The sequence below is a fragment of the Chiroxiphia lanceolata genome, chromosome 2 (genome assembly GCF_009829145.1).
Source record: "Chiroxiphia lanceolata isolate bChiLan1 chromosome 2, bChiLan1.pri, whole genome shotgun sequence".
Classification (NCBI taxonomy): domain Eukaryota; kingdom Metazoa; phylum Chordata; class Aves; order Passeriformes; family Pipridae; genus Chiroxiphia; species Chiroxiphia lanceolata.
The window spans coordinates 78,179,996-78,201,373 of NC_045638.1; the positions used below are offsets into that span (position 1 = coordinate 78,179,996).

At 39.3% G+C, this 21,378-nt stretch overlaps 1 protein-coding gene across 6 annotated transcripts in view; it reads left to right on the forward strand.

Annotated features, from left to right (window-relative positions):
- The window catches only part of PDGFD (platelet derived growth factor D), a 149,342-nt gene that overhangs the window by 111,614 nt on the left and 16,350 nt on the right, over positions 1-21,378 (forward strand). For all 6 annotated transcript variants that reach the window (XM_032680863.1, XM_032680865.1, XM_032680864.1 and 3 more), the window contains 2 exons: positions 5,173-5,232; positions 10,432-10,633. In XM_032680863.1, coding sequence (XP_032536754.1) covers positions 5,173-5,232; positions 10,432-10,633 — 262 coding nt within the window. The remainder of the gene's footprint in view (positions 1-5,172; positions 5,233-10,431; positions 10,634-21,378) is intronic.

Genomic DNA, 21,378 nt, shown 5'->3' on the forward strand with positions numbered 1-21,378 from the left:
TTAATGACATTGGTTGACATTGCCTCTTGCAGCTGACTGTACGTTATTGTCTGGAGAGACAAGGTCAAGTTACATCAGACTTTCTTGAAAGACACTGGCCTCCACTAAATGTTTCATTGTAAGGCATGATTCCCAGATTACAAACCATCATTGTTGCATGCTTTCCGAATTCAGAACCTTTTATTTTGATGTCTTGTCACCAGAGCTGAACAGAGCAGTTTGACCATTATTGTAAGAAAAATGCAGCATCTGGTGCCCTAGTGAGTAGCCTGCTGTAGGTATCTTACTGCATCCTTAGGAGAAGTGCTAATAAATGCCATTCTAATATTAAACTAAGGCCTAGCAATGTGATGAAATGAAAGTATGGTAAAAGAAAAAGATACTTCAAAGTGTACATCTCTATGATTTTTATTTATATTTAAGAATAGAAATTGGACTGTACTAAAATGCTACATGAGAAATTATAATTAATATGTTGAAGTGTACAAACTTGAGTATGTGTCACAGCAATTTTTGAATGGAACTATGACTTTTCTTTTGCTTCTAACCTACCTAACCCCATTTCTGTTACAAACTAGGTTCTGAGTTTGGGGTTTTTTTGCTTGAAATACCTGTCGCTTTTTATATAAAATGTAATATATATAAATTCAATTCTTAGAGAAAATATTGGTACTATTGCTTATTGCAGGAAAAAGAAAAGAAATATTTCCAGATTATTATAATTTGTTATTACTATCAACAAATACAAGTTTATCAGCTACTTGTTTGCAAGTAGCTCTGAATGTTGACCATTATTCAAAAACAAGTATGATTGAGTTTCCTTTTATTAGTCTAAACAGTAGGATAATTTTGCCTTTTTTTTTCTTCAAGTTGTAATTTACTCTAGTTTTTCTTTACAGACCTTCCATTGTCCTTAGTCTCTAATTCTTACACTCTATGGAGAGTTCACAACTTTTTGTTTCTGTACTGGACCTTTTTGAATGTGCCCCATTTCACCCCAATTTGGGTTTTTTCAGGATCTGCTGTGTGCCTCAGTTCATCCCTTAACTCTGTTCTTCTGCAAATTTCTAGAAACTGCTTCTCTTTGGTTTATAGTTTATGATGTCTAAATACCACAAATAGGATGACCACAGGCAGAGCCGAACACTTCAGCTTCTCTGTCTTAATTTTTCCTTAGTTTGCTTCATTCTTCCTTTTTCTCATGTTTACTTGCCCCAAGAACATGCCTTCATTTTTGCCCTTCACCCCTTACTTATCTGAGTAGAAGATCGCAGTAGAGAAGGTTGCTCCTTCAGGAGAGGACCTTCTTGAACCAGTAGGGCCTAAGCATCATTTAAGGATGCTGTCTTAGGATCAGGGATGCTTAATCACAACTCTTTTGAGAACCTTTCCCACTCCTTGAAGCGGAGAGTATCACCTCAGCTTTCACTAGCCGTAGTTTATAGTTGTTTTGTCAGATAAACAATCTCTTACCAAACCTTGTCCACTCACCTCACAGACCTGCAGATTAAGAGAAGGAGTTTAGAAAGAAGTTCATAGAGATATGGGGTTGCTTCTTTCCCCTGGAGAGAGCTGCCAGTGTGCTGTGCCTGTCCTGTGGCAGTTGTAGACTATCCCAGGCATCCTGCCTCATAGATGTCATGTACCAAGATGCCAAAAGACTGGTCTGTAGAGATAAACTATGTAAAAAGTAAAGAATCACAGAAATATGAGAAAGTGTTTCTTGCTTTTAATTTGAGGACCAGGCAGTAATCCAGCATGGCTGGAAGGACTCACGTTTTGCCACATGGGTGGTACAGCAAAGTGAGTCATGGACAATATGCTTCTCAAACTGGCAAGCTTCTCATCCTCATCCCTGGTGTTTTCCTGATGCCTGTCTGTTCCTACAGCTCCCGCCAATTCCGATGGCTTCAACCCAGCAGAGCTTGTGCTGCTGCAGGTCATGGACCCCCAGGCTGCAAATCATCTTCCTCAGCAACCAGTGCTACCTGGCTCTGCAGTCTCATATATCAATAGCTGTGATTTTGCCTCATGATCTCCAGTTGGGAAAGCTCTAGGTGAAACACAGAGTATTCCCTGTGACTCCTTGTCACTTATTGGTGATCAATGGTGGGAGACAGGCTATAGACAAAGTCAGTCTGTGAAGGAGAGAGTAGCTTTTCTTTGTCTGAAACAGAGCCAAGAACAATATATCAATGTCCATACATATTTAACTCGAAGGACTGACTCAGTATTTGTCTTGATGAAGTGTAATTTTGGAAGCTGAGGTTTAGAAGTCGTTTTTCTTCAGTAGAAGTAGCTAACATCAGAAGGTGATTGGTAGTCCTGTTGTTTTGCCTGTAATTTTGCTGCTTGTAGAATAGTTAATGCAATACTTTGTTGAAGTCTCATGCAGTACTGTTATGTTACCTTGACACATACAAGAATAGAAGCACTGTTTTCAGGGTGACGTAGCCAAACCTGTTTTTCCAGTATTAGGTTAGAAAAGATGTGGAGATTATGTTTTTTGGGTTTGGGGGTTTTTGGTTTTGTTTTTTTTTAATGTTTTGACTAAAAATTTTAGTGTTAAGTAATGAAGAAAACAACAGCCAAAGTGATCATAGGCAAATTTTCATAAACAAGATAGTATAAATTGAATAGATAGCACTGAAAATAGATTTGTCCTTCATGTTGTACTATGGACAATAGTGAGAAAAGAGCGGAGACTTTTGTAATGATGAGAACTACTTTAATATCATTACTTGAAATAGCTGCAAGCAGAAACCATAGATAATAAAATCTTCAAACTGTAGAGGTTGAAAGCTCCAAGAAGCCAAGAATGGCTGCAGCTGCTTTGATTGATGGTGGAAAAAAGCCATAGGGTTGTGAATAGTTTATGCAGATTGAATATAATCACAGAGTCAAAATGTGCAGTCATAAGGTTTGAGATCCAAGAAGCAGGTGGTACACATGTCTGTCTCAGGATTTTGGAGGGGTTTCCTGGCGTCAACCAACTCAAAGAATCAGACTAAAGAAATATTTTTGATATCTACAGTTAGATAACACAATGGGACTATCACTTTGAACACAAAATTACTTGTTGTCTACAGTCTTCTCCAAACATTCAATGAGAAAAATTGTTCCTGTTTAAATAATGCCGCAGAACACAATGCCACTTTAGTTCTTTTTCTGGAAGTGCTAAATGCAAGCTAATGACTGAGAGGAAATGATTTCCAAATTTTGCAACTAGCAGCCATTACCAGAGGATTCATGAGATTTTCAAATCCATTTTTACTTAATTTAAGTCGTGGCTTGTCAAGAACTGGGCAACTAAATGTGTAGAGAATGTGGCCAAGGTAGCCACATTCAGAATTATTTATGACCTGATCATAGCTTTTGCAGATCTTTTTATTGTTTTCAAGAAAAAAAAATCTGCTTTGAGGTAGTGTACGTAAAATATTTTGCTTCTGTATTCTTAGACAAAAATGACCACTTAAGGCCTTTTAATAGCCCTGCAGTTTCAAGGTCACTTAGTGAAGGGGGTTTCTTAATTTCTACTAATCTTAAATACTGAAGAAATCACTACAGTTTTGCTGTTTCAGATTTGACAGAAAGGAACATTTTAAAAAGAAACACTAGCAATATTGAATACACAATCTTGTGACTTTTGAGATATTTGAATATTTTTCTATAGCAAATGAAAAACATTAAAAAGCCATGTGTATTGATTCTGGATCTGACAGCAGTTCCCTCTTGAGTAAAGGAAAATTTTATTGATGAATCAGCAGATTATGAGATCAATTTTCTGTTTTCCATTCCTAAGAAATAATATTTGCATATATGTATGGTCCAATGCAGGATCAAGTCTAGTGAGCATCAACTGAGCAACTACCTTCCACTTCCCCCTTCAGTTGCTAGCTTAAAAAAAAGCTTAGGAGATACTGTGTTGGGACAAAATTGTGAGCCCAGGCATTGATCCATCTTCTTTAAATCTTTTCGTTATAAATTTGATTATTAGAAATTAAAATCTCTGTATGCTGTCACTTAAGTCCACTTTCCTTACCTGCATAATCATGTTGATCATTAGCTATTCACTGCATGTGTGTGTTTAATGGCCATTCTGTAATGCTGCCTTTTTTTCCATTTTTCATGGTTTAGTTATTCCAGTTGGAAATGTGTAAAACCGCCAAAACATTAAAGAAATGGCTTCTTCATTATATAAGTAGTGATTTCTCATCACTGGTCAGACAAATGGATTGGGATTTAGGTGCCCACATGTCAACATCTACAGTTTTGACATCGATATCTAAGCTCATCCTCCCATGTCCCTTTTACAGAGACAATGGAGACAAAAATGCTTTTTTAGGGTGCAATGTCATTCCAAATTAAGTTTCTAAAACAGTTTATCAGATGATTTTCACCCTGAAAATGCCAGGTTTTGTTGACTGGAAATGGAAACAAGAACAACTCACTTAGAGGTTGGCTTTATAGATGTCCAGAGGCGGAGGAGATGAAACCCCTCCCTGTGCTCAAATTAATCATAAATGCCCAGAGGTTTGGTGCAGTGACACTTCTACTATGAATGTACTGCGGCTGTGTTTTTTGGTGTAAAGAACATAGTGCCATTCCTGTACAGATGAGCAACTCCTGTTCAGCTCAAGCACCAAAAGCAATACAGTCATGTTAGGACTACTTTTCAAATGGATTAGATTACTCTGCTTTTCACCTTGACTAAGTAATTCCAGGGTATTGGCATGTCCACATTCTTTCCAGAACAGATCAGTTTGGCAATGGCATTGATGCTCTGATTATAGACATACAGAGATGGTGTTTAATATAAAGAATATAAATATTATGTCCTAGACCACAGTGAGTCCTGCTATGCAAAGCAGCAATTATCATATTGGTGGTGGTATTATTGTTATTATTGTTATTATTGTTATTATTATTATTATTATTATACCACCTATTCTTGTCCCAGCAAGCTTGCAAGGAGTTAGTTTATACACAATGAAAAGGGAGGAACCTTAATGGAAATAACATTATTTAGGAATGACACATAGCAAGAGACTCTTGCAATAAAGAGGGTTAGAAAAAGTGACAGAGGTTGAATGCTGAAATATTTCCTAGGTTCTGTAGTTAATTTTGGATATTGCCTTAACAGTGATTTTTCCTGTGGGTTTTTCCCCTTAGGATGATTTCCAGCATGCAGCCTCAGAAACCAACTGGGAGTCAGTCACAAGCTCTGTCTCAGTAAGTAATTTTTCACTATTTTGTGCACGGATGGATTGATAGGATGGCTTGAATCCAACTCACAAAAATGGCACCTGCATGGAGAAACCATGTATTCACTTTTGGAATAGAACGAAAGAAGTGTTTTTCCAATTCACATTGGAGTCAATCAGTATGGTTTTAGAGATAAAAGATTCAGGATATGCCATCAACTGTTGTAATCACATGAGATAGCCATTGGGAAACATTTCTTGCTTTCAAACTCATTCTGCCAATATGAAAATACAGGATATAAACTTAAATTTTTTAATTGTAGAATGTCTTGACCTAAACAGAAAACTATAATTAAAACAGTAGGAACATAGATCTAGCTTTTCAATGTGAATACTGAGAATTTTTTTTAAAGCATTTCCAATAAAATATTATATCTGAAGTCTCTGCATTCAGCAGTGAAATGCAACTCAAAGAAAAATAAAACAGAAAAAATAAGAATAACACGTAATCCAGTATAAAATTTTATTTTTCTCTTCATTGCATTTGATTTGTGTCATTGACAAAAAATCTGTCCTCTCTTTCCCAACACCTGGGAACAGCAGTGTAGCATCAGAATTCATAATACAGCCAGTCCTCTTCTGTGTGCTCTGCTGCCTAGGCAGCACCATGTCACAGCTCTTGTTAACTCCTCTTAAAACACGAGGTAGGGATAAACGCTAAAAGCAGATTTGAGACCAATGTTTGGAGCATTCATGGAAGAGAGCTTAATGATAGCACCTTTGTTACAATAGCTGCCAGAAGTAGTCAGTGAAGGAGCAGTAAATAAAATATAGGCAAATTCTACCGACCAGTGTCCAATCTAGGCAGTGAGTAGAGAGAAAATTCTGTACTGCCAAAATTAGAAGCTGTTAAGCTAGTCTTACTTATGTTTACCCTTGAGTTTGCAAATGAAACTTGTCCTTCATGATACGATGCATTGATTGCCTGGAACTAATTGTGCTGAAAGTCTTGAGGAGTAATGTTAGCAGGGCTGAGATCTACTAGATGTGCCAAGCAGGAGATGGTAAAACAGTTTCACTGAAAGACATAAACTCATTTTTCATTCTATTATGGGCTTGGGGAAAAAAAAATCTATATGATGGAATATTTTGTTTAAAAATATGGTAGGCTGATGTTTGAAAATGTAAGCCTAGGGCTCCCTCAGCAGATGACTATGAAAATGAGATCAATGATATGGTATACGCCATGTTAGTTTACATCCTTAACATCATAAAATGCACGATATACCAAACCAAAATCCAGTATCCTTTTCATACTGAAAAATTAAGTTTATCTTCCACATCTTTTTTTCTGAAAAATTGTTACCATGTTACAGGTAGGGAAATTCAGTACAAATGTTACAGGTAGCAAGCTGATGCCCAAGGTCACCTGGAAACCTACAGCTCAACTAGAAGCAGAACCTCAGTTTTACTGGTTTTCCCGCACCATTCCCTATCTCATAAAACGTATTTTCTTCAACTTGGATGTGTGTTGCACCTGCAAGTCCTTTTTATCCTCAGGGAAAATAAGGTAGGGAGATTGAGCAATTTTTCACACAAGGAAAAAGTCTGAGAACACCCAAGTTCTTCAGGAGAGAAAGATTCAGGGGTTCTACTCTGGTCTTGAGGAGCAGAAAGACAAACTCAGACCTGTAAGTCTTGATGACATACAATTCTGCTGATGCTCAAAGATTGCTCTCTCCAACCCACAAGCAACTCAAGGACTCATTTTAGGATCTAGACACATTACAACTCTTAGAATGAAAATTTCAGAGTGAGCAAATTCCATGTTGGAGATCATATTACAGAGGTATGTTTTGTTTGGTTTTTGGTTTGTTTTTTTTCCTCAGAAAGCTGAAACAAATACTTCTGCCTTTAACCCATCATGGGAAACCCAGAAAAAAAAATAAAAAGGAAACAAAATCACTCCTTATTAGTTTAGTTTCCATTATTTCTGAAGTAATTTTATGTCCAACAAAAAAACTGTGATGCACATTGGACTGTCTGTCAGGTTCACAATAGAGATAGGAAAGAGAAAAGAATGGGGGAATAGAAATTAGGGGCAAGAGCACTGACAAAAAAAAAGATACCTTTGTGTTCCATTAAATTAAAAATGTATTCAGTGCTTTTAAGAAATGCAAAACAGATACAAAATGTGGTAAATCTTTGCTCTTCATTGCTTCTTGCATTTCACTCTTCTTCTTGCTCCCTCTTTGGATGCAGTATCAGAAGACAGATTACAATGAGCACAAACTCTCCTAAAGCCAGCACCTCATTCTTGGCAGAACAAAAAAAAAAAGGCAGTTGTGTTGGCAGCTTTGAAGTTGCTTTTGGGCCTGTCACATGGTGTCAGGAGGCTATCTGAGCTGTTGAAATAATTCCTCTTTATTTGGCTGTCACTGAGAAAACGTTAAGCTTTCCTCTATGTTTGAACTAAGTTGCACAAATCTCTTGAGTAGGAGCTTTTATATGAAAAGAAAAGCTGTCTCAGTTTGAAATGCCTTGCACATTCACTGACCTGCATTTCTGTAATGAAATGTATAGTTGAACATGCGAAAAAAAAATCTCTTGCATTGAGTAAGCCACAGACCTGTGGCCTGATTTTTATGTGCTGTTTCTTCAGTCTCCTTGTACCATCTCCCTCGCTTTTGAAAGGCAATCAGGGTCTGATGTTTCCCTGTTGGGCTACCATTAGCCCCACCGAGTTCCTCTTAGTAAGAAAGCATTTGGATGCCTTTTCCTTTTGTAGCCCAAAAGGCTGTGTTAGCACACTGCATGATGCTGGCCACTGCATAGTCTCTCCTGCAACACTGCTTTAGATAACAATGCTGTATTCACTTTGCTGGTGAGCTTTTCAACTGGAGCTTTTCAGCTCCTGGGACTTCCATCTCTCTGGCGGTCTCTATTCCAAGCCACTTAGAAGTCAGGAGAGAGGCTTTGAGGTATGTCTTCCCTTTTAGGGGACATGAATTTTTACAGGCATCTGCACTGTGTCTTACTTAGCATGGCACTAGAGAGGCATTGCAGTCACAAGTGGGCCCTCTGAAACTTCTTGGGTTGTTGGTCGTAAGCAGTAAAGCGCAGCTGTGCTTTCTTGACTGCACTATTGTTATGTTTTCTATTTCTTCTCTTTCTGGTTTTTAATAATTTGGACTGTCCATACTTTCAGCAAATAAATGCAGTAAAATATCAAAGATTGTTAATTTTGTGATATATCTTACCATTAGAGACAACTGTTTTATTTTAAAAGACATATATACTTTAAAATTATTATAATAGGAATTGAAGGACACAGTCCTGCAAAAAAATGAGTGAATTTACTCAAATGAGTTGACCTTTCCATTACTACCCAACTGAGTGAAGTTAATCACAAAGATTAATAGTTTAACTTAACTAGGATATGAGGCAAAAAAAATATTTTGGGAAGCCATTAATTTTAAATAGCATATTTCTGCTGCGTTACTTCAGAGCTGTGTTTTCATAAGACAAGAGTTTTCTAGGGTTTTTCCCCCAATGTTTTAACATGTAAGACCAAACAACTCTCGTGCTTTACTATACTTCTTCTTGGACAAAATAATGTATTTTGATTGTGGTCCTTCAAAAAGTAAGACATCTGCTTTAATAGTTTTTCTTGCAAATATTTTACATAATATTTGCATACTATTTGACTTTGTGCTTGGACTAGGGAAAAAGTGATGTTGGGATAGTGGATATTGTAATTCTAAATAATGATTTTTAAAAATGTTTGAAGTCCTCTCCTGGAAAACTGAAATTGCTACAATCTTTCTCTCAAAGTTAAGTTGTACCACAGGTTCAGTGGGAACACTCAGAGAATGGTGCTTGGCCCTTACTGATGGGAAATAATATTATTTGATACAATTGTGAGGATATTAATATGTTGGCAATCCAAACATCCATTGTTACATTGCTGAGAACATAGAAGCATAGAATAACTTGGGTTGGAAGGGACCTTAAAGATCATCTCGTTCCACCTCAGCTGTGTGCAGGGATGCCTTCCACTAGACCAGCTTGCTCACAGCTCCCTCCACTTAACAGTGAACACTGTCAGAGATGGGGCATCCACAGCCTCTCTCAGTAACCCGTTCCGGTGTCTCACCACCCTCACAGTAAAGAATTTCTTTTTAATATCTAACCTAAACCTCCCCTCTTTTATTTTAAGCCATTCCCCCTTGTCCTATCACTACATGCCCTTGTAAAAAATCTCTCTCTGTCTTTCCTGTAAGGTCCCTTCAGGTATTGGAAGACCAAAATTAGGTCACCCTGATGCCTTCTCATGGCTGAACAATTCCAGTTCTCTTAGCCTTTCCTCCATCCCTTTAATCATCTTGGTAGCTCTCCTCTGAACTTGCTCCAACTGGTTGATGCCCTTCCTTGATGCTAGGGACTCTAGAGCTGGATGCAGTATTCTAGGTGGAGCCTCACGAGAGTGGAGTAGAGGGGCAGGTTTCCCCCTCACCCTGCTGCCACGCTGCTTTTGATGCAGCCCGGGATACAATCGGCTTTTGGGGCTGCAAACACATGTTACCAACTCATGTCAGGCCTCTTATCCACCAGCACCCCTAAGATCAAAGTATCATATTTTTTCTGTTTGATTAGTAAGTTGTATTTTTTGGTAAAAAATGTCAGTTGGTGTATTGAAATACATTTAATTTTAGGGAATAAAGGGTCATTTTTTCAAGTCTTCAACCAAGCCAAATTTGTTGCCCAAGTTGACCAGAGAAAGATAGTCCAGTGGACTTATTGTCTTTGTCTTTCTCTGCTGTGGTTTCTGATCTGCCTCTTATCAAATAACTGACAAAGCTGGCCTCTCCATTCTATGTCCATGGCCATAACAGTGGTTTCAAAAGACATTTTCATTACGCTTTTGTAAATGTGCAAACCATCATCCCCTTTGACAAGTGGATGTAAATGCTGACAGCCCACCAGTGGCAGTGCTTTTGCTCCCTGAATCTCCTCTGGGATTTGTTTGGGAGTTCCTTGGTGTCTCTTCTCCTTACAAAAAGAAAACACAGGTATAACAAAACCTGGCCCAGGTAAAGACTTCAAAAGATGGCCCGAAGTAGCTGTTTCACTCAATAATGAGACAAGTTTCTCAGCAACTGTTTTCATTTGTTTTAAGTGGTGTTGTAACTTATTCAAAGTGCACTGAGATATATGTCACTCTTAGGGGGTATCCTATCCCTCTCCATCAGTGACTGATGCTACGCTCACGGCAGAAGCACTGGATCAAACCATTGCTGCATTCGACACGGTGGAGGATCTGCTGAAACATTTTAACCCGGACTCCTGGCAAGAAGATCTTGAGAATCTATACACAGACAGTGGCCACCATTATCGAGGCAGGAGCTACCATGACAGGAAGTCCAAAGGTAGGAAAAGTCATTATATACATACTTTGAGGCAAGACCAGGGTATTCCTTCACTCCTTATAGAAATGTCCATTGGCTAGGTATTACATTCTGATGCCCATGTTCCCATTGGAGTCGCAGGGCAAGGTACCACCTATTACAACTAGGGAGAAGTTATTTATCCTTAAACAATTTCTAGGTAGAATCTTGCTTGAGAAATCAGACTGAAAACTGCTCATCATTATGATGAATTCACAGATAAAACATAGGCCCACATATAAAGACAGATGGTTCTCAGCTTCACCCTCTTAAAATTGCTTTGTGTGTAAAGCATGGGGCTCCTAATTACCTGCGTTATCACTCTTCTTTAAATACCCTGCTTAGGGACTGTTCTCTGTTGAGTGAGGAATAATCACTTTTATCACATTGTGCTTAGGGAAGCATCTGGTGCAGACACCTGTATATGCAGCTGTTTTTTTCAGAATGTGAACATCTCACTGTTGGCGGGGAGCATTATTATGGTTTAACGTCCTTGTCTATAACTGAGCAAAGCACACATTTCTGGGTTATGTTTCTTGTTTCCTTCTGTTAGTTCAAATCATCCAGCAAATGGTAAAGCAAAGGGACGTTAAGCTAGCAGTACAAACCCATAGTGATAAAGAAACACTATTGAGAAGAGACAGTCGTGCTCTGGGGTAACCATACACTGAAGGGCCTGATGAAATTGCCCTTCATGTGGTGCAATATAGATCTAGGAGGTCTGTTAGGGTTCTCCAAGATGACAATCACTGTAGTTTTCACAGAAGATCTGAAGTATTTCATTTGATTTCTCCTGTTAATATTGTCTTCCATTTTCAAGTTGTGTACTCATATGCATTCTTCTTTATAACTTTATAATGCCCAAATCACAGTTCCAATTGTGTGCAATCTAGCATTTATTTATGTCTCAAATCCCATTCTCACATACATTAAGCATATGCTAAGGATAGAGAGAGAATTGTAGTTCTATATTTGTAACTTACTTGCTATCAAAATGATGAAGCTTTGATCATAAAAGAGATATATAGACTGCATCTGTATTATGGAAAATAGCGTCAAGGAGTGTTCCCAGGCCCTGAAATCCAGTCACCATATTGCTAAATTGTCAGCCTGGTCATTGCTGGGCATGAACCAGGATCTGGAGAAGCTGCCTACCATTCATGTGGCCACCTTGACTTGGAGAGTAAGAGACAAATGTGGGCTGTCCCATGGCTGTTGTCCTTGAGGAGGATGACCTCAGGCATGTACAGTGTATTAGAAGATACAGTACTGGCTTACAGTTTCCAAGATACATTGACCTTCTCTGTTTCTGGGCTCAGCACCTCAAAGGAATCTGTGATAACAGCCTGAGCAGATATCCAGTGAATGTGATCCCCTTTACTTTGCTCCCTTTTGGCATGTCAGAAATTTCAGGCAACCACAACAGCCCGTGTTTGTTAAAAACTTCACTTAAGTTCCAGTGCATTACTTTAGAGAGTGGTTTGATCTCTGTGAGGGTCTGTGGAAAATGATCTGTATTGTCCCTTGTTCCCAGGCTGGATTTGGCACCATATAAAAAAGAAATCAAGGGCCTGTTCTGATTTTAATAGAAGCCGATTAGAAACCTGGACCCTGTACTGGTTCTGCTCTCCAGATTTCATTTCACTCTCAGATCATATTTGGCCTATTATCCCATATATTTAAATGACCACATAAATATAAAATAGGACTTTGTGTTTTATTGATGTAGTCTAGAGATATCAATCTGATCTGGTACTGCTCAGAAAATTCAGATGCATGAAAGTTTTTCCACTTAGTACAAATATAATTCAGCTTCTTGCATAGCAGACCACCACTGTAAACAAATTAATGTTCCAATTATTATTTTAATATACTTGATTTATATTTTAATATACTTGATTTTTTTTGGTGGTGTTGGTTTGGTTACAGGAAAAGGAAGAAAAGTTTTATAACAATTTTCCTTTTGTCTTCAAGCTAAAGGCCAAATTCTCTGACTGTTAGCAGGACAAAAGTACCTCACCGCAATCAAATCCTTTAAAATTTTAGTTAAAAATTTTTATTTAGGCATAAACTTCTGACAAGATTAAAGGCCTGTTCTTGGATGATGTCAAGAGTAGGGAATAGTTTTAACAAGTCTTTCAGTTAGAAATACTTGGTGGCTTTTAAACACAGACACTGTGGATCTCTGAGGAATGTTGATAGGCACTGGGATAACCTTGCAGCAAAGAGAGCAATAGATTATATCATCATTTATTTCAGATACCTATCTGTTTCTGCTTTCAGCCTGGGTTTTATTTTTAATCCTAAGTTAGAACAGCCCTGAGGCAGGTAAGAACTATTTGATGTAATCTCTGCCTTTCTTTCACAGCATTTTCAGAACATGCCGTATAAATGGTATAAATTAATCACTATTAATTTCACCCCTATCCAACTTTCTGCCCAGACCAAATCATGGCACAAAATTGAGCTTGAGGCATTGTTTCTAAATAGTAATTCTGATTACAGGAACATGTAGTAAATTACATTTAAATGGTATATTTTCTTAATTTGGCAATTAATAATTTCCAAATTTAAGTGTCAAGGTCAAGCAAATAAGAGGATAGTATTTAAGAATAAAATGAAATCTCACAGAATCAGGGAATAGATGAAGTGGGAAGGCCCGTCAAGAATTTGTTTAGTTCAACCTCAGTACTCAAGGCAGGGTCATCAATACAAGGTTGCTCATGACCATGTCAAGTCAGGTTTTGAATACCTCCAAGAATGAAGGCTGCACAATGTCTCCGGACCACCCTGTGAACAAAATTAAAAAAAAAAAATAAAATTGTTATTTTCAACATTTGAATAGATTTTCCTATGTTAAAATTTGAGTCCAAAACCTCTTGTCCTTTCAAAGTAGACTCTGGCTCCATCTTCTTTGCTCCTTCCTATCGTTGCTGGATCATTGGGCTACAACCAATTGTATGAGGTTCGACAAGGCCAAATGCCGGGTCCTGCACTTCAGTCGCGACAACCTCATGCAGTGCTACAGGCTGGGAGAAGAGTGACTGGAAAGTTGCCCAGTGGAAAAGGACCTGGGACTGTTGGTCAACAGTAGCTGAACATGAGCCAGCAGTGTGCCCAGGTGACAAGAAAGCCAATGGCATCCTGGCCTGTATCAGCAGTAGTGTGGCCAGCAGGACCAGGGCAGTGATCATTCCCCTGTACTCAGCACTGGTGAGGCTGCACCTCGAATCCTGCGTTCAGTTCTGGGCCCCGCACTACAAGAAAGACATTGAGGTGCTGGAGCAAGTCCAGAGAATGGCACTACAACTACCTGAAAGGAGGTTGTAGTGAAGTGGGGGTCAGTCTCTTCTCACAGGTTACAAGTGACAGGACAAGAAGAAATGGCCTCAAGCTGCACCACAGGAGATTTAGACAGGAAATTAGGACAAAAATTTTCACAGAAAAGGTGGTTAGACATTGGAACACGTGGCCCAGGGAAGTGGTGGAGTCATCATCCCTGGAAGTGTTCAAAAAGTGTGTGGATGTTGCATTTGGGGATATATTTTAATGGTGATTATGGCAGTGCTGGGTTTATAGTTGAATTTATGATGCTGGAGTTCTTTTCCAGCCTTGAGGATCCTATGACTCTGTGTATTTGTAAACATCAATATATACATGTGCAAATTGATCCCTCCCTGGATACCTCTTTCAAGTACCTTAAAGTTGTGGATTAAATCCAAATATATGATAACTCCATTCAATCTACAAAATCTGATCTCAAACCTCTACAATACTGATGCAATTCTAATTAGTTAAGTACCTTTCTTTCTATTTACATGGTTGAAGTGAGATATTGGTATCAGGTGTGTCTCACTAATAACCAAATGAAGTTTGAAATTTAATCCTATATATGTTCAGTGAGGTTTGCTGTTAACCACTCCAGTAAAGGCTGAGTATGAAATTGCAGTGAAACCCAAACTGGCAGAAAAGGACAATAAAAAAAGGGGAAGACATACATTCACATTTTCACAATCCTTAAGTGAGGGGCCTTATATAAGCTATAAACTATGGTGTACACCTACATGAAAATTTGATAGATGTTTCAAATAACCTCTGCAGCTGTAAATATAATCAAAAAGGTTTGCTATCAATTGCTGCATTTTAGAAATTGAAAGCATGAATATTCAGCCTTGTGCTCGTCCTAGACTCTTAAGAGAAAAGGCAGGACATAGCAAACAAAGTACATCTTTTTAAATTATTCCTTTTGCATTCCTGCAATATGTGTTGACTTCAGTGTCATAGTAATTTGATTATTACAAATATTAAACATCTGTAAAAAGATATCACTGGATATTGGGCTATTTAATACTGCTCTTGTCAAGGACACAGGTAGATGTAAAAACATAAACAGCCATGCTCTGCTATTGTGTTGAACTTCTTGACAAATAAGTTTCTATTTTTTTAGAGAGTCATAAGGAGTGCTAAGACATGTTTGAAGGAAGCCTCTGCATCCTAGTGTAAAGTTTTGAAAGCATCAATTTATCTGTTTAATAATATTAGAAGAGCTTCTAAGAGTATACTGTTGTAAACATTTCTAACTATCAAATGTTATTTAACTTTTCCCACGTTGTTGTCTGCATTTGTCTTTGTTTGTTCTTTCTAATGTTTTACCTCCCATTGAAAAAAGCTTTATAATTAAAAAAAGACCACTGCCTGTGAAATGGTTTGTGTACAAATGAAGAAAGAAAGGAAAAAGAACAAGTTCACAGTTTCTCATCATAAAAGTAAATCCAAATGTCATGGAGATGGTACCTAAAGAAAGTGGCCATCTTTAGAAAAGAATGGGTTGTTTTGTTTTGTTTTGTTTTGTTTTCCCATAAATAAACCTAGGAAGCAGGAACACATGTAGATAGATACATTCTGGTAATTAAGACTACACATGCCTCTGAGCTCATTTTTTTTTTTTGGAAATAGTATGCAAGAAGCCTTTGGCTATCAGAGGAACTTAATCAGGTGGGACACTCTTGCAATAATATCTGTCTGCAGTGATGGCTTTACCAGTTAAATAAATAAACACTTGGTGGCAGAACACTGGTCTGGAAGAACAGTGAGGTGACACCACAGGTTTTCATGGAATGTTTTCTGCTATCCATTGCCAAACAGGTTACCAACATCAGGCAAGTTTCACCATGTCCTTAACAATAGTTCTGAATTGTCACTACTTACAGTGGTCTAACAAGAAGCTAGAATTTTAACTCAGGAATGTAATTTCTCAGGGGGTTGCAAACAGTGGCCAGTAAATCACTGCAAATGTCCATATACTCTTCCTTGAAAGGTTCTGGGATGGCTGCCAGCAAGTTTCAGTTCACCAGACAGGGAGTGCAGGTGTCACAAATGCTCGCTCATTCATGGTAAATGTGAATATTCCAAGTAGATGGAATACCTTCTCAAACAGCTGCTAATTTAGAGTATTCCCTGTGCTTAAAAACCAGAATATTTCTCCCACTCTTCTTCAGATGGGAATTAAGTTGTCTGTTGCATGCAAACTGCACACATTCACTCATTTTAGATCTAATTCAGATCTGCAGCCTCTGTGAAAAATGAGATTTTCCCTCATGTGTTATGTGGCACAATTGTTGGTCATTGTCAGTCACTGCAGTGAAAGCTTTTCTTACTAAATCTTTTTTTAAAATGTTAGTGTAACTTGTAGCATATTATTTATTACTGGATTAAGCTGCTCAATTCTATTGATTTCAATGAAGCTATGTCAAATGGTTTGGCCTGCTTTTGCTACTTGACCCATAGAACAGCTGATTATTGGTTTACCAGTCCATAATAGGCCTATATATTGGGTACCTATGTATATATATTGTTTCACGCAAGCATTTATAAGCCCCCTGAAATTCTGATCTCTCATTCCTCTGAAATAACAGTTACCGTATTGAGGAAGTTTGTCTTGGTGTTGCAATTCTGTAGTAAATGCAAATTGAAACATCTTTTCCCCAGCTCCCACAAGAAAGACTTGAATAGCTCCCAAACTTTCCAGGTATATTTAACAAATTGATTATTGTGGTATCATTAAGCATGTGCAGTGGAATAGTCAAAACCATAAGCCATAAGTGTTGAAATCTAAAAGCTACAGGATTTGGTCGATATTTGGTATGGAGAAGAATAATTTAATCAGTGTCGGTGCATTTAGATTATTTAACCAGTAGAAGATGCAACTGGGAAATAATATTCCATTTGGTATAATGTATATATATACATATATATATGGTATACATATACTTTATATATATAGTGTATATATATTTTATATATATATATATCTACACACTTCTGAGGATATTACTATGTTGATAATCTCAATATTCATTGTTACATTGTTGAGATGATAGAATCATAGAATGGTTTCTGTTGGAAGGGACCTTAAAGATCATCTACTTCCAATGCCCCTCATGGGCAGAGACACCTTCTACCAGACCAAGTTGCTCAAGACCCCATCCAACCCTTGAACACCTCAAGGGATGTGGCATCCACAGCTTCTCTGAGCAACCTGTTCCAGTGCCTCACTATCCTCACAGTAAAGAATTTAATTTCTTCCTAATATCTAATCTAAACCTATCCTCTTTCGGTATGAAGCCATTTCCCCTTGTCCTGTCACTATATGCCCTTGTAAAATGTCCGTCTTCAGCTTATTTGTGTACTTGCCAACTCAAGTTTAACCACACCATACCTTCACTCAGCTACAGCACTGCTCTGAATGTCTTTGCTTGTACAGTGCCTCTAAGTCTATCTGACACAATCCTGACACACACCTTTATGCTAGTGAAGCATGAATGCTAGGGAGAAAGGATTCAATACACTTATAGGTCTCTGAGAAATTCCATTCTCTATAGGAGGAATTTTTTTTAAAGCCAAGAGTCAAAATTAAAACTGTAGCACAATAACCTTTGTTATGAACTCTAAACCACACATGAAAAAGGATGAGAGTCAAACTATAACTGAGCTCTGGATTCCCACTTGACACACGATACTCCAGACACACTGCAATTCCATCCCTTGCTGATGCACGAAATATGAACAGGGGCAAGCTAACAAGTACAGTCCCCTTTCATGATTACATCTTTTTAGTTGCCAAAAAGAACACAAGAGCTAGAAATGTTGACAGAATTGGCACTTGTTTACATACCTTTGGGAGGAGGCCCAAGGAGATGTAGATTTATGCTTGATATCCAGGGGAGGATAGTCAGTGGCTAGGAAATTTCTCCACCTGTTCTGGGAAATCTCTCCACCTGTTCATTGTATAATACAAATCCCTTCAGTGAGAGTTAGGTATTTCAACATCTTGTCAACATACAGGTTGACATCACCTGTCAACAGCATATTTTGGTGAGTGTCATGCTGAAATCTGGTTTCACACATCCACATTGCTATCACAACAGACAAAAAGATCAAATTTTTAAACTTTATCTGTCCGTATAGATAGTGATGTCAATACCTTTTCAGGAAGGAAAGCAGACACAAACCACCATGGCAGTTTAATATCAATCATAGGTTGATATTAATAGATAATAGAATAATTTTGGTTAAAAGGGCATTCTCATCCAAACCTCTGCCCACTGCAAGACTATCTTTGAAGTTCTCTAGTTAAGTTTTTAATGTTTCCAACTAGAATGATTCCTCAAGCTTTTGGATAACTTGTCCCAGTGTTTGACTACCTTCATGGTGCTTACTCTTTTATAGAACTCAAATATCCCTTGCTGCAACTCGAGATTTTTTTCACTTTTGTTTTTGCTGTGAACATCCAAAAAGTACCTGGCTCCATCCTCCCTGTAGCCCCTTTTAAATAACTAGATATAATCATTAGAACCCTCTTTAGTATTTATTCCAGACTAAAGAATCTCCTTTCCTCAGCCTCACTGGCTGTTTTGGACCAGCACCTTAACCATCATGGTCATCCTTCACCGAACTCCTAGTTTGTTCATCCTTCTGCTGGAGTGGGCTCAAAATGGGACACAGTACTTCAGATGCAGGTTCACAAGAGCAGAATGAATGGGAATATCCATCTCCCTCAGCATCCTACTACATTCTTCCTAATGCAGTTTAGTGTGGAGCCTGGTCCTGCAAGGCAAACAGCTGACTCATATTCAACTTGCTGTCTAACCAGATACCAAGGCTTTTTCTGCAAAGCTTCAGCTTAGTCCATGTGTCCCCAGTCTGGATCAATGGATAGGGTTATCCATGTCAGGTGCAAGAATTTCCATTTGTAATCACTGAATCTTATGATGTTCTTACCAGCACGTTTCTCCAACATGCTGAGATCCTTCTGAAAGGCATTCTTGCAGCATGTGGATGGATTGTGTAGAGAGTTAGCAAAGATATTTAGAAGTATTGACTCCAGCATTATCCCCTGGGGAACATACATAGTAATCAACCAGCAGTTGTACTTGGAATTGCTGACCATTTTGCTCAAGTCTCTTGGATGCTCCAGATATCTACTGATTTTGTAAACCATTAGATCTTAGCAGTTTGGCTGCAAATATTCTATGGATCACTGTGAAAAAAACAGCAGACACCTCTGCTGCTTTTGCCTCATCCAGCAAGACAGTTGTCTCAGCAAACTCTCAAGATGATCCATGACAATTTTCTCTTGGTAAATCTATTCTGGATGTTCCCAGTCACCCTCTTGTCTTTCATCTGCCTGGGCATTGCTTCCAAGGAGGATTTACCCCTTAATTTTACCATGGGCTGAGATGAGATTGACTAGTCTGCACCTGCCCAAATCCTCCTCACTTTACTTGTAGATGGCCTTGACATGTGTTATAGGAATACCATAACAAGGTGACTACCATCTCTTACACCTCAGCTCTGCTCTGTGACTGATGCATGAAAAAAAGTGTAAAATGTGCAGATATAACAATGTTAGGACCATATGTGAATGTCGAACAGATAAAGTGTTAAAAGCAACCCTAACAGACCTCTTGTCTTCTTAAAATTAATCAGTGACCAGCAGCATAGCTTTTCTCCTCAATCTTTAAGGCCTGTCTTTTTCTGAATAAAACATGGTATTAACTGCAGTCTCTGATTCCAGTGCTCACCTCTGATTAAGATCAATATTTCAAAGTAAACACATGCCCAAGAGCTATGTGAAATGAGGATGGTTTTAAGCATAGGATTTAAAGGGAAGGAGGGGCAAACACAGGGCCTCAAGTATCCACCTTGATACAAGATACATCAAGATACAGTAATAGCAAAAGGAGGGGCAAAGGAAACCTCCATTCTTTATTGGATCCTCACAAGTCTATGGGACCAGATGGGGTCCACCCAAGGATGATGAGGGAGCTGGCAGAAGAGGTCACCAAGCCGCTGTCCGTCATCTACCAACAGTCCTGTCTCACTGGGGAGGTCCCAGATGATTGGAAGTTGGCGAATGTCACACCGATCCACAAAAAGGGCCAGAAGGAGGACCCAGGAAACTACAGGCCTGTCAGCCTGACCTCAGTGCCTGGCAAGGTTATGGAGCAGATCATCCTAAGTGCAATCACACAGCACCTACAGGAGAGACATGGGATCAGACCCAGTCAACACGGGTTTAGGAAGGGTAGGTCCTGTCTGACCAACCTGATCTCCTTTTATGACCAGGTGACCCGCCTGGTGGATGAGGGGAAGGCTGTGAATGTGTCTACCTGGACTTCAGCAAAGCCTTTGACACTGTCTCACACAGCATTCTCCTGAAAAAGCTGGCAGCCAACGGCTTGGACAGGGACACTCTGTGCTGGGTCAGGAACTGACTGGAGGGCCAGGCCCAGAGAGTGATGGGGAACGGTGCTGCATCCAGTTGATGGCCGGTCACTAGTGGTGTCCCCCAGGGATCATTGTTGGGCCCAGTTCTGTTTAATATCTTTACTGATGATCTAGATGAGGGGGTTGAGTCCACTATTAGCAAATTTGCAGGTGACACCAAGCTGGGGGGGGGTGTCAATCAGCTGGAAGGCAGGAGGGCTCTGCAGAGGGACCTGGACAGACTGGAGAGTTGAGCTGATTCCAACAGGATGAGGTTCAACAAGGCCAAGTGCTGGGTTCTGCCCTTTGGCCAGAACAACTCCCTGCAGCACTGCAGGCTGGGGACAGAGTGGCTGGAGAGCAGCCAGACAAAGAGAGACCTGGGAGTTTGGATTGACGGGAAGATGAATATGAGCCAGCAGTGTGCCCAGGTGGCCAAGAAGGCCAATGGTATCCTGGCCTGGATCAGGAATGGTGTGGCCAGCAGATCCAGGGAAGTGATTCTTCCCCTGTACTCAGCACTGGTGAAGCCACACCTGGAGTACTGTTGTCCAGCTCTGGGCCCCTCAGTTCAGGAAGGATATTGAGGTGCTGGAGCAGGTCCAGAGAAGAGCAATGAGGCTGGTGAAGGGACTTGAGCACAAGTCCTGTGAGGAGAGGCTGAGGGAGCTGGGACTGTTCAACCTGGAGAAGAGGAGGCTCAGGGGAGACCTCATCACTCTCTACAACTCCCTGAAAGGAGGTTGTAGCCAGGTGGGAGTTGATCTCTTCTCCCAGGCAGCTATCAGTAAGACAAGAGGGCATGGTCTTAAGCTGTGCCGGGGGGGTTTAGGTTGGATATTAGGAAGAAATTCTTTACAGAGTGGGTAATCAGGCATTGGAATGGGCTGCCCAGGGAAGTGGTGGGTTCTCCGTCCCTGGAGGTTTTTAAGATGAGACTGCATGTGGCACTTAGTGCC